The sequence below is a fragment of the Gadus morhua genome, chromosome 9, assembly GCF_902167405.1.
Source record: "Gadus morhua chromosome 9, gadMor3.0, whole genome shotgun sequence".
Lineage (NCBI taxonomy): Eukaryota > Metazoa > Chordata > Actinopteri > Gadiformes > Gadidae > Gadus > Gadus morhua.
The window spans coordinates 24109499-24122775 of record NC_044056.1 but is presented as its reverse complement, the minus strand read 5'-3'; the positions used below and the strand labels follow the sequence as shown (position 1 = coordinate 24122775).

Genomic DNA, 13277 nt, shown 5'->3' with positions numbered 1-13277 from the left:
GAGTGTAATGTAAGTGGTTTGTTAGACAATCGGACATGACTTACAATGACATCGTAGTAGTTAAGCAAAGCCCCTTAAACTGTATAAACAGCACCACCTGGGGTACATGAACAACGGCTGTTTTCGTATTGGATCAAAATTGTTTCAGATGATATACATTTACGCCATCACTGTTGTGGTTTGAGTTTACTCCTTAAACGGTTTGGCCGGTTTCTTAAAAGACCCCAGGTTAGATTGTGACATTGTCTTAATCCAGACATAAATCAGGCATCATCTGTTCAAGTCGCCCCATCTCGCGGTGTCGGTACGTTCTGACATTTGGCAGTTGATCCATTGACCTCCATTATATTCCAAACGGGTGTTCAGCAGCTTCCACAGCTGTATCTTTGTTCTGTCCAACACGCTTACACTCCGGCACATACAAACTGCCGTGTCTCTGTAGTTTTCTCCCATATTGCCAACAAACAAATGAAACATCTCAGAGTCGGTTAGTAGGCGCAGTAGTGTGTAGACCCAGGCTGCTCAGCTGTGTTCAAACAGTTAAAAAGAGAAACCTCCTACCAACGACGGATTACCGCTTGGGCAAAGTGGGCACATGTCCAGGGCCCTGGCCAATGAGGGGGGCCTTGATATATCTATAAACTCAGCACAAAAAGTAAGGAAATTTGTGTTTGGTTGATTATTTCTCTGTGGTAACAATGCTTTTAGGCAGTAAATCTTATACCGTTGGAAAGCATGTATAGTTCCCTTTCAAATGGTGCTCCATTTGTAAGGAACATGCACTTGTGGGATGAGTTGCAGAGCTGAGTATGTGGGTTGCGGCCATGAAAAATTTGCCAAATCGATAGGGCAACTACAAGCTGGTGTTCTGCAAAACCCAAGTTGCGGCATTATTTGGAGTGAGCCCTAGTACCCTCTCCAAACTGAAGGCCAAGTTCCATATAATACGGCATGACAAAGACAGGCCGCGAAGTGGGTGTCCCAAGAAGACGACACCCCGAGAAGAATGTCACCCTGACAGCACTGTAGGCTGTCTTCTACAGATTTGCAGTCAAGGTTTGCAGGACGATATGGCCGACGGCTCTCTGCCCAGACAATCTGGAACAGACTACACGCAGCCAACCTCCGGTCTCATAACCCCAACGATTTTTCTTGAAAATCGATTTGAGAGTTTGCTTTACCAATGATGTGAATAATATTAAGAATCGAATGTATTCATATGTAAAAAAAGTAACGTAGTAAAACTTTTCCATGTAAAACCCCAGGGGAATACATGAAAGCCTCGACATGTTAGATTGGTAGTGATTTTCACCCCTTGAAATTGATTTGTTTTCATTTTGAAAGAAACAACACTTGGCAGCAATGGAAAACGCCATCTCTCGTTCGGTGAAAATCCGGTTGCCAGGAAAACGTGACGTTTTCACTTTAGTACTCTATTTTACAGTGAAAATGGAGAAACGTGTGCTAAGTGGGTCGGCAAAGCGTAAACAAAAGAAAGAAAAAGACACTAAAGATACTGCACTGGTAGGCTACAACAAATCCTGTCCATCTCAACATTTTTTAACAAAAAACAAGAACAAGGTGAAGAAATTCTTTCAAGGAAGTCATTAGGTGCTTTTAAAGTCATGATATTAACCGGACAGATTCCATGTTCTGCCGTTAAGACAAGCGGCTGGCACTATGCATGCCCGCAGCTGCGGGGTTAGATAATCTCTCTCTCTCTCTCTCCTGGCTGCGCGCTGCATTATGTGTGTGATTGTGGATTGCATGAGTTATAATATGCGACCAAATTCAGTGTGCTAGTGCGTGTATTTGCATGTTGGTAGGGGTCCGTGGCTGGTTTGTGTCCAGGGCCCGTGGTCATGTTAATCCGTCCTTGCCTCCTACTTTTACCATTTTGACTTGTTGAACTGTAACTCTCCAAAAGAAAGATATAGTTATGGGACCTGCCTAGAAAGATGTCAGTGGCTGGTCAGCTGCCTATGGCATGAGAAGGGGGGAGTTGAGCACAAAGCATGGCTTATTATGTCTCCTCTTGACAATGTGAACCATTAACCTGGGCTCTTAGCAAACCGGCCAAATAGTTTGATAACATGGTTGCTTCTAATATTAAAGGTTTTTGAAGCTTTATGGTTGGCTTCTAATTTGACAACCAAGGAGACTACAAAGGTGGAAGGGTATAAATAATACAAATTGCGTATGTAAATACACTCAGTCTAGGATTTACTATTAACGCCAGTGTGACACATTGAACTTCATTGCTTTGGTATCTAACTGCAGTATCTGGTCTGGTCAGGAAACACATGGCTTGCATTGATCATAGTACATAGGGGATATAATCATGTGGATCATGTGTGAATGTAATGTAGATCAACATGTGATAAGAATCAGACTTAAATATCCACTGCATTAGATGGATATAAAATGACCTAACCAAACATAGCCAGAAATATTTTTCATGACTTTATCAGCTATAACTGGCATTTGGTTTATTATTTTATGAAGTTATAACATTGTTTAAAGGGGACATATTATACCACCAGGTGTGAGTGTGATTAGCCTTACAAGCCGTTTCGAAAATGTGCCCCATATGACATCACTAGTGGGTGTGTCCACCTAGAAATGTGCTGGTTAGATCAGTCTACCAGCCTACCCAGTGGACTGAAGTAAACCTTGCTCATCTATGCAGCAGAGATCTAACAAGGCACACACACTTTTAACAAGGCAACAACATAGATTTTGGCTGACTGCTTTCATCCCCATCACATCAATTCTTAACGGTCTCAAAGGTGATTAACCATGAACAGGATCCCGTCTTGTTTGGTCACAGTCAAATATAAGGGATTTGAAACCCCCAGAAAGGCAATTATAGACTTCATAACATTAATCGTACAATAAGCAGTGATAACCATGCCCACACCAAGTTCACTTTCATGGTTGAGTATTTTTCCTTGTGTGGTTGTGACATGTAGTCCTGATGTATAAAAATCGAAATGAAATAAATCCAAACATGGAAAACTATATCGAAAATATATGTTTCCCATCTATCCCAACAATGTAAGGATATCATCAGTGGTTTGCATGTTTAACCATGATATAGAAAACGACTAATCTAAACAGATGTGTGAACTCTGTTCCTTTTTAAGATTTCACAACTGTTGATCAGCAAATACATATCTATCATATATATAAATTATGGTAATATAGAAATATAAAACTGGAACAGCATAAGAGGCACAAAAAATTCATATATGATACACAATGAGAAAAACAATGAGAATCAGAAAACGATGGGTGCAGAGACCACAGTAGATATAATCATTTCTCACATGATTTAATTTAAAAAAGAATAGCCAACCCAACCATTATCTGACCTGTTTTTGTTCTTCCATCAAATAAAAGGACTCACAGGTCCTCAAGAATCTCTCTCTCTCGATCTCTCCGCTCTCGCTCCCTCTTCCTCTCTCTCCCTCCCTCTCCCTCTCTCTCTCGCCCATCAAGCTCTCTCTCTTGCCCATCAAGCTAGCTCTCTCGCCCATCAAGCTCTCTCTCTCTCTCTCTCTCTCTCTCTCTCTCTCTCTCTCTCTCTCTCTCTCTCTCTCTCTCTCTCTCTCTCTCTCTCTCTCTCTCTCTCTCTCTCTCTCTCTCTCTCTCTCTCTCTCTCTCTCTCTCTCTCTCTCATCAAGTCCTCTCTGTCCCTCTCAAGCGAACCTCCAGGTTGAAGGGTTGGGGACTGATGGTGAGTCCGAACACAGGCCTAAGGTCTGGTTCTCCAGCATTCTTGGGCCAGATGAACTGGAATCTTCTGAGCAGCGTCACAAGCACCAGGAACAGCTCCATGCGAGCCAGGCCCTCCCCCAGGCACACGCGAGGACCTGGACACAGGAGAACACGATACAATGCAACATCCAGGGAATAATAGCACTCTGATCCAGCCTACGTTTTGCCATTTCATCTCTGGTTCTGTGTGTACAATATACTGTCGGCCAATATACTGTCGGCCAATCATTGAACTCATTGCCATTGTCAAAGAGGTGAGCATTGATACTGCCATTGAAATAGTTGATCTATACTGCATTACTTCAGTGATCAAAGAATGAAATGCGTTGAGGGCTTTTGAAGAATCTGATTGGTTCAGGCTTATCCCATCTGCTGTTGGCTTGACGGGCGTCGCAGACCTGCTGAGCGTTGTGAATCTGATCTGGCGGTCAATGCAGTGACACACTTGGTTGTATATCCTGCGCCCTGATTGGTCCACCCACCAATAGAGAACGGTACGAAGGCCTCCGGCTTCACAAACTCTCCCCGGTCATCCAGGAAGTTCTCTGGGTTGAAATCGTGAGGGAACTTCCACTGGCCCTCCTCGGACAACACGGAGGCCATGTTGGGGACGATGATCGTTCCCTTGGAAACCACATTAGCACAGAACATAGAAAGAAATCACAAGAGATTTCTAGAGACACAGGAGTGTTTGTCACTGGGGCAGATTGTGTTTCTGGATCAGCTGTTGGTTTCATGCACATTTGGGATAAAGTATTAATCTAGGCAGCTCTGCATAGAACAACCTTGTTTCTCTGTGAAGCTTGACGTGGATCTTTACAGATGTGGAGAACGGAGGCTTACAGATCCGACTTCACCGACCTGTTCAATCTGCTTCCCTCTGGCAGGCGATACAGGTCAATGAAATCACGCACCACCAGACTAACCAACAGCTTCTTCCCCTGGGCCATACGTACACTAAACAAACAATAACCCCTGTGAAATACATAAATAACCACATGAACGATCACCACTACCTCTGGACATTCCTCATTATGCTTACCTTCCTGGTCCTGCTGCTATTTCAACCCGGTATCACGCGATTGCGTGCTCATGCGCACGAACGTTAATCTATTGAAGAGTGTTCCAGAGTACGATAGTCCGACTTTTTGCGTGCTACACAGAACGTAATGTAAATGTAAACCAATGCTTTCTGAATGGGAGTGTTGTCAGACAATGAACGTGCTCCACAAAACGGTACGAGAGAGAGAAAGAGAGAGAGGGAGGGACAGAGAGTCAAAGACAAGTCACCGGACTACTACCCATGAACGGAGCGTTCCACGGCATTGAGGAGACCCGTGTAATAAAGGCCTATAATATTTCTGTTTATGGCATAGATTTCTCCTCAGATTAGGCCAATAAACCAATGGTAAAATAAAAATAAAAACGCTCGATCAAAGGCCCGGCCCGAGTATAGTGGTGGGAAATATCGGGCAGAGAATCTAAACACTGACGCGAACTACTTAGCAGGTGTCTGTAGGGCTATATCAGGAGTTAATGCACGCACTGCAGCCAATCAGAATCAGAGTATTCCCCCAGACCGTGGTCTAAACAATATTATTCACGAGTTATAAACAACCCCTACACATCAATATTAATGATAACCCTGTGGAAATTGCCATAAGTGAGAGATACAATTTCGCACGTTGAGTTTATTTAGTAGCCGGTACGGCCACACCAACCGCGTTGCTCGCTTTAGGGGCGTTGAAAATCGGCATTTTTGCATAGGGAACCATTGGTTTAGGCGCGGTACACGCGTTGAAGCGTTGAAGCGTTGCGTTGGGGGCGTTAGGCGCGGCAGTTGCACGTAATTACGCACGTAAACGCAGTAACGCGCCCAACGCACCAACGCCCGGAGTTCAGAAAATTGAACTTTCAACGCTCCAACGCGTGACGCTTAGCCGCGGTAGCCAATCAGCGTGGAGCTTGACCCGACGTCACTGGCAGAGAGTAGTGAGCTTGCACAGAAGCATACGGCCGACATCTTTCTTTTTTCTGGGTGGAAATAGTAACATAGTTACGCCATTAAATGCGTTTATGGAAACATTTCTAGCGAGAAATGTGCATTTTACTTTCATAATGTTCGCTCGGTGAATGTGAAGGATGTTTGGTTTGATAGTTATGACGAAGAGGGAACGCTCCGTTCACTTGCATGGACAGAGTCTCTGGTTCCTAAGCAACCTCAACGTCTTGGCGGACTGCTTCTCTGCTGATCAACACTGCGAATGCTGGAAACACACCAGACACACCATGTGAAGTTATTTAACCCGATTATTGTTATTTATATCCGAGATTATTTAATCTGACCTGATCTAAACTCTATCACCCAAACACGGCGGCGTTTGGGTTTCCTACCTCGGACTCCAGCGCAGCAACGGCCGACATTTTTCTTTATTCTGGGTGGAAATAGTTACATAGTTACGCCATTAAATGCGTTTATGGAAACATTTTTAGCGAGAAATGTGCATTTTACTTTCATAATGTTCGCTCAGTGAATGTGAAGGATGTTTGGTTTGATAGTTATGACGAAGAGGGAACGCTCCGTTCACTTGCATGGACATGGACTCATCTAGCTGCGTTGGCGCGTTGACGCGTTGGAAGCGTTGAACCACCACACACTGGTCAAGCGTCACTCGCGTTGTCCAACGGTTGGTGTGGCCGCACCAGAGAGAAACAGGAAATCAAAACGTGCTGAAGGTAAACAAATCCTGCATGGGCTCTGACGTCATGAGACGCTCGTAATCAAGGGCGTAACCATGGTTTAGACATTGGGGGGGTCCAATTTTTTATTATTATTTGTTAAGTGCATTGCCTACAATTCTATATTTATTTATGAAAATGTGGACATTTAGAACATAGTTTCGAGGACTACATTGACCATTTGAATTCACATCTAAAGGAATAGTGTAATAATGTAATGTCTGCCCCGCCCCCCCCCCCCACACACACACACACACTTTGTTTTGGTTAGCTGCTTACTGACCTTAAACACACCTACCAATTACAATTATGCTCTTCCAGTAGTACTGTAGCAAAAAGGATAGCTTCCAATGGAAAAATACCACATACCCATGACCACATGTCATTATGTTATCAGAAGAACAGTGGCTGACCTTCGTGATCATTTAGGTCTATATATTCTGCTTGTATTAGAAGTAGGCTACTTTTATGTATTGCTGACATGTAGGCCCAGGTTATATACAATGTTGTAAGGCTGTCTAGTCTCATATTCAAAATTCTCACCTTATCACCTGCATGTCCAGAGCATGTCCCTGTCTGGCCACTGCTTTCAGCATGCCTGTCAAGTTACTTACTGTCTGAAAAAAAACTGTGTATGCTTGGCTGTTGGTCCAGTTTCTTCTGCTTTTTAGGTAACCTCAAATCCTCCATTACTCAACTTTACTTTCTTGGCTCTCACTGAAGAAAGAGTGTGGGGTAACCATGACAACGCAGAAAGTCGCGAGGCGGTTTCAAACTAAATCGCACAAGTGTACAATTAGGAGGGGGGATTCACACACTCAACAAACGGAAATAAATTGAAAATAAATAAGACATAACCAGTGATGTTGATAGGTTTTCAATGTAGTGAGTCCCCGGGACCCACAGGTGGCGAGTTGGGTGGGTCCCTGAGAAATTCAATGGGTCCCGACTCCCCAGTTTAAAAAATGTGTTTCTTTTTTATTATTATTCTATTTCTTAAATTAAATTAATAGTGTTAAACTCCTTGATGGTGGTATGATATGGTTAGAGCTGGAGTACTCAACCGTTCATGTTTAACACTAGAAACGCCGGGCCATTTTTACTTACTCCTAGCGCCGCAAGAGGGGTCAAATGACCCCTAAGTCATTTTAATGAGAGGCTGTGCATTTGCACATAATGATCACTAGGTGGCGCCAATGAGCTATTACCGCGCGAGCGCCACATTTGTGTGTGTGTGTGTGTGTGTGTGTGTGTGTGTGTGTGTGTGTGTGTGTGTGTGTCACAAGCCTAGTCCTCACGATTTTGTCATAAATGTACATATATTCAATCAGAAGGATTGCAAAAAAATCCTGTTTGATTTGCTCATTCGACACGAATGAGCACAGCATCGAGCAGTGGAAACGTGGGTTTATTTACTATGAAGTTCGTATTTTTAATTGTTGAAATGAAATCAGCGGTGACGAGCTAGTTGTTTTGGTAGCGGCTAAATTAGCATGTCGCGATACCTTGTACAGGGGATCACATCTGCGCCGAGTACATGCGCAGAGGGTTGAAACAGCGCTTGTCCGATCTGCTCACAAGAAGGTTTCTTTGGCCAGTTACTGTGATTAAACACGAGTTGTTTAATGTTCACAATGTATCGTTTTTCATGGGGAAAATGAGATGCGTCCCCGGGACGCATGGATAGTGAGTTTAGTGCGTCCTTTCAGATTTTAATGCGTCAGGGACGCAGGACGCGTACCTAGCAACATCACTGCATAACAAGAGACCGATCCATTGACAGGGTTCATAAAAAGAGAACATATATTTTACATTTTAACCTGCTGTATATTGGGGGGGACAGGTTAGTATTTTCTCAACATTGGGGGGGACACGACCCCCCCAAAGAATGCGTGGTTACGCCCTTGCTCGTAATCCTTAAAAGGGACAGCGATCCCTGAACCACCAAGATAGTAAACGACATGCCTAATACAATTGAAAGAACAACACATAACAAAATACTGTAGGTGAATTATGTTACACTCACTACAACCCATTAAATACGGTATGATTTCTAGATGCCATGGCAACGTCCGCTCGCGACACTGGACTTGCGATCGAGGCATCGACGCGGACGTTCATTCACATAGCCAAAAACAAGAGAATAGATGGCTAGATAAAATAAACATCAAGACATACAATTCTAAAAAGAACAGATGAAGCAGCTACCCTTTTTTCCTTCGCGGTTTGCCTACAGAGCAGCGCACCTGCATTTAATATATCCGTGTATTGTCACAATTTCTCAGTATCAAAGGTGAAAGTAGAAACGGGTGGCCAAAAGCTGTCGTATTGTTAGTTATCACAGACAATTTTAAGTTGAAACGCGTGGCCAAAAGCTGTCATTTATTAGTTATCACAGACAATTTTCAACAATGAATGATCTGTACGGAGCTCCATAAGGAAATGCGCCGACTTTGGCTCAGCCTGGCTCCGCCTCTTTCGCTACGTAGCTAAGATGGCTGCCGTTGAGTACGGGGAGTGTCCTTCGATCCACACTTCACGATTAGCCCGTTTTGAGTACGGCATCCGGGTCCTTGAAGTATACTTCTTTTCGCCGGATCTGAATTGGAACGTACTGCGTACTCAAATTTTGGCTAGTAAGTACGGACACTACGGGTATTGGAACACGGCACTGTACTTACGTGACACAAACCAGCACCGCAAACGTTCTCTCCCGCTTGAGATGACGTCTCATTTTTTATAGGTTCATGGGTCTGATTCGCCGATTTCCCATGCTTATATCCCCGGAGATTCTCGGGCATCTTCGACAATTTGGCTATAGATTTACACGCTAAATAATATAATTATAGCCTAATTATATATATAGCCTATACATATATATAGGCAATATATATAATTAGGCAATATATATAGATATATATATACATATAGCATTTGTGGTTTTGGCATAAACATAACTAGGGTGCACTGTACTTTCTGCGCACACCCTTTCTGAAGCCTCTCTCTCGCTTTCTCTCTCTGTCCCTCCCTCTCTCTCTTTCTTTCTCTCTCGTACCGTTTTGTGGAGCACGTTCATTGTCTGACAACACTCCCATTCAGAAAGCATTGGTTTACATTTCGTTCTGTGTAGCACGCAAAAAGTCGGACTATCGTACACTGGAACACGCTTCAATAGATTAACGTTCGTGCGCATGAGCACGCAATCGCGTGATACCGGGTTGGGTGACCAGTAAATGGTGCACACAACCACGAGTCTACTGACATGTGATCGCATAACAGCGATTTGTGAGTCACACAGGGTAGCAGCAAGTAAGTGTGCTTGCTCCCGTTCTAATACAAATGTATGGAGTAGTGTTTTTAGCATTGATCATTTCATGTTCGCTATTTGTGTAGGGACAGAAAGCTCACGTCAGGTGAGAGTGCACTGCTTCGCGTCATCCACGTGAACGCATTGGTACTGGAGTTGTAGGTCTAGTTCATCTAGGCTGGCCCATCTAGGCTGTGCACACTCTTACATTGAGGCCCAACAAAAGTTTTTCCAATGTCGCCAACGCGAGGGAGAAACGTTGCGCGAATTTTCACATTCGATAATGGCATTAATGGAAATCTGTCAACGAAAAAATTCAAGTGCTATTTCTAACCCTGACTCGGTTCTCCATGATCACTTTGTGGAAAACGTTAGAGATAAAATGTTGCGTAGGGAACTAAAACAATTTATTCGCCTCAATCCTGGCTCGTCCTTTTTGAACGTGCGTAGAGAAGCATTTCGTTGGGCAGACGATGGGGAAGGGGCCCGCCCAGTACGCGCTAGGGCTTTCTCTTGTGATGCCAGCGCAGGAATGGTAGGGGAATGGGGAGCTCAGACCCAGGCTGTGGCTGCAAAATCAAACGACGAATTGGCTGAACTTAAAGATTGTTTGCGTAGACAACAAACCCAATTAGACACCATCTTAAAACATTTGTCCTCCGGACCAGTGCCTTTCAATTCCAACAGCAGGCCAGGTAAACCAGCAATGCCTTTCAACTCGAACAGTAGGCCAGGTAATCCACCCCAGCGTTACAAATTTGCAGCCGATGGTCGGCCTATTTGTTTGAGGTGTGACCAGGCTGGCCATATGGCAAGGGACTGTTTAACGGTTCAAAGGCAGGGACCGCATGTACGGAATGACTTTGGGCAGAGGACAGTTAATACAGGCGATGTACAATCTAGTGGGTTACCGGGAAACTAGCACCCTCTAGTGCATGGAGCCAAGCACTAGATGGGGCCTTAGCAGGCTCAGGTTATCCTCCCCACTCTATGATTATAGGGCAATGCCCTGTGTCTGATGTTAAAATGGGAGGAGTGCCCATCACGTGCCTTGTTGACACCGGTTCTATGGTATCCACCATCACAGAATCCTTCTTTAAAGAACACTTCCAAGTTCAGGGGCAAACCCAACTACGCTCTTGTGGATGGCTACAGTTAAGGGCAGCCAATGGGTTGGATATCCCCTATCAAGGCTATTTAGAGCTGGACATAGAAGTTTTGGGTAGAGTGCTTCCCTCCATAGGCATTTTGGTCGTCCAAGATCCACCAGCCTCTGGGTCAAAGTTAAAAAAAAACACTGTCCCAGGGCTGATCGGAATGAACGTTCTTCGTGGCTGTCTGCGCGAAATGTTCTGTCAAGGGAGCAATAGTTTATTTACCTCTCCTTCCACTAGTGATGTGCCTGCAGTCTGGAAACAGGCTCTGCTGGAGTGTCAAACCTTTGAAGGCCTGTCAAATTCTGGTTTCCTGGGTAAGGTTTCAACCCCCCCGGGCTCCTCCATTCTTGTGCCTGCTGGCTCTATGAAGCTGGTTTCAGCTGTATGCAGGCAGGGGCTTTGCCCGTTGATTCCCGCAGCGTTCATAGAGCCAGGAGAGGGAGACTGGCAGTTACCACCAGATTTGCTCATTCCTAGCTCTTTACTCCGCATTGGGCATGGCACAGTTGATGTGCCGGTAGTCAATGTGGGTAAGGAAGACCACGCACCACCTTGGGTCAATTGTATATGATCGAGGTATGTTCTGCTAACAAGCCCATTTGTTTTCAGGAAGAAAATAGTAACCAAGGTCCAGTAGCTTGCATTCGAGTCATGGAGGCCACCACCTCTCACGTTCCGGGCCTTGCCGATGCCACCTGGCCTAATTTGACAGATTCAGAGCAGCAACAGGCAAAGTCATTACTTCAAAGGTATAGTGCAGCTTTTAGTCGTGGGGAAGGGCAGTTGGGTTGCACAGACCTTCTGGAACACGAAATCCCATTAATGGATGAGACTCCGGTGCGACAACGCTACCGTAGACTGCCACCGTCACAGTATGATGTTGTGAAGACGCACATCCAAGAGTTGTTGGAGCAGGGAGTGTTAAAGAATAGCTGTAGTCCCTATTCTTCACCCATTGTCGTCGTCAAGAAGAAGGATGGATCCATCCGTCTATGCGTTGACTATAGACAGTTGAACGCGAAAACTAGAAAAGATGCCTTTTCATTGCCTCGGATTGAAGAATCCTTGGATGCTCTTTCAGGTGCTTTTCTTTTCTCCACTTTAGATCTGGCCAGCGGCTATAATCAGGTGTCGGTGGCGGAAAAGGACAGGGCAAAAACAGCTTTTTGCACCCCATTTGGGCTCTTTGAGTTTCAGAGAATGCCATTTGGATTGTGTAACGCACCAGGGACGTTCCAGAGGCTAATGGAAAGGATCTTTGGAGATCAGCAGTTCAACTCCCTCCTTCTATACCTAGACGATGTTGTGGTATTTTCCTCAACGTTCCAACAACATCTGGAACGACTAGAACTTGTGTTGGATAGGTTGACTTCCCATGGCCTCCAGCTTAAATTGAGCAAGTGTCATTTCTTTCAGCCGGAGGTGAAGTTTTTGGGACATATAATTTCAGCTTCGGGTGTCTCAACTGATCCTGACAAAATCAGTGCAGTAAGAGACTGGAGAATACCAGCTACCGTTACAGACTTGCGTTCTTTCCTTGTGTTTGCATCATACTATCGGCGTTTTGTTGAGGGGTTTGCAAGGTATGCAGCTCCTCTGCATAAGTTGGTAGCAAAGCTACAGCCAGCCCCAAAGAAGAAACTAACTGGTTTCAATGCCTCTTTGCGGGACCACTGGGACTGGGGCTGTGAAAAGGCTTTTGAGACGCTCAAAGCAAAGCTGATAAGTGCACCTGTTCTGGGTTACGCAGACTTCAGCAAGCCTTTTGTTCTCGAGGTAGATGCGAGTGGGCTTGGGCTAGGTGCTGTTTTGTCCCAACAGCAGGGGGAGGGACAGCGGCGGCCAGTAGCCTACGCGAGCAGGGGGTTGCGACCAACGGAAAGAAATATGGACAATTACTCTGCCTTGAAACTTGAGCTGTTGGCCCTTAAGTGGGCTGTAGCAGACAAATTTCGAGATTACCTCCTAGGTGTAAAGTTCATTGTTTTGACTGATAATAACCCCCTCTGTTATCTGCAGACGGCCAAATTGGGTGCTGTAGAGCAACGCTGGGCGGCACAGCTGGCTCTCTTTGATTTCAAGATTGAGTACCGCCCAGGTACATGTAACAGGAATGAAGATGCATTGTCTCGCTTGCCTACATTGCCCGCCCCAGACTCCATAGACGTGGTAGCACCGGGAATCTCTGTCCCTACGGAGATCAAAAGTGTTTTGACAACTCATGTTCCCGGACAGGTTGACATCCAGGCCATAGATGCCTCCCCAGTAAGGACTAGGGCTGATCTCCAACTCCT

At 44.9% G+C, this 13277-nt stretch overlaps 1 protein-coding gene across 1 annotated transcript; it reads right to left on the bottom strand.

Moving 5' to 3' along the window:
• Nucleotides 1-3318: 3318 nt before the first annotated feature.
• LOC115550841 (cytochrome P450 2D9-like) lies at nt 3319-11475 on the bottom strand. Its single transcript, XM_030366175.1, has 4 exons — nt 11469-11475; nt 8728-8762; nt 4263-4404; nt 3319-3875 (listed from the first exon to the last, which is right to left on the bottom strand). Exons 1-4 carry the CDS (start codon nt 11473-11475, stop codon nt 3682-3684), a joined length of 378 nt encoding a protein of 125 aa, XP_030222035.1. The 3' UTR covers nt 3319-3681.
• Nucleotides 11476-13277: the final 1802 nt, after the last annotated feature.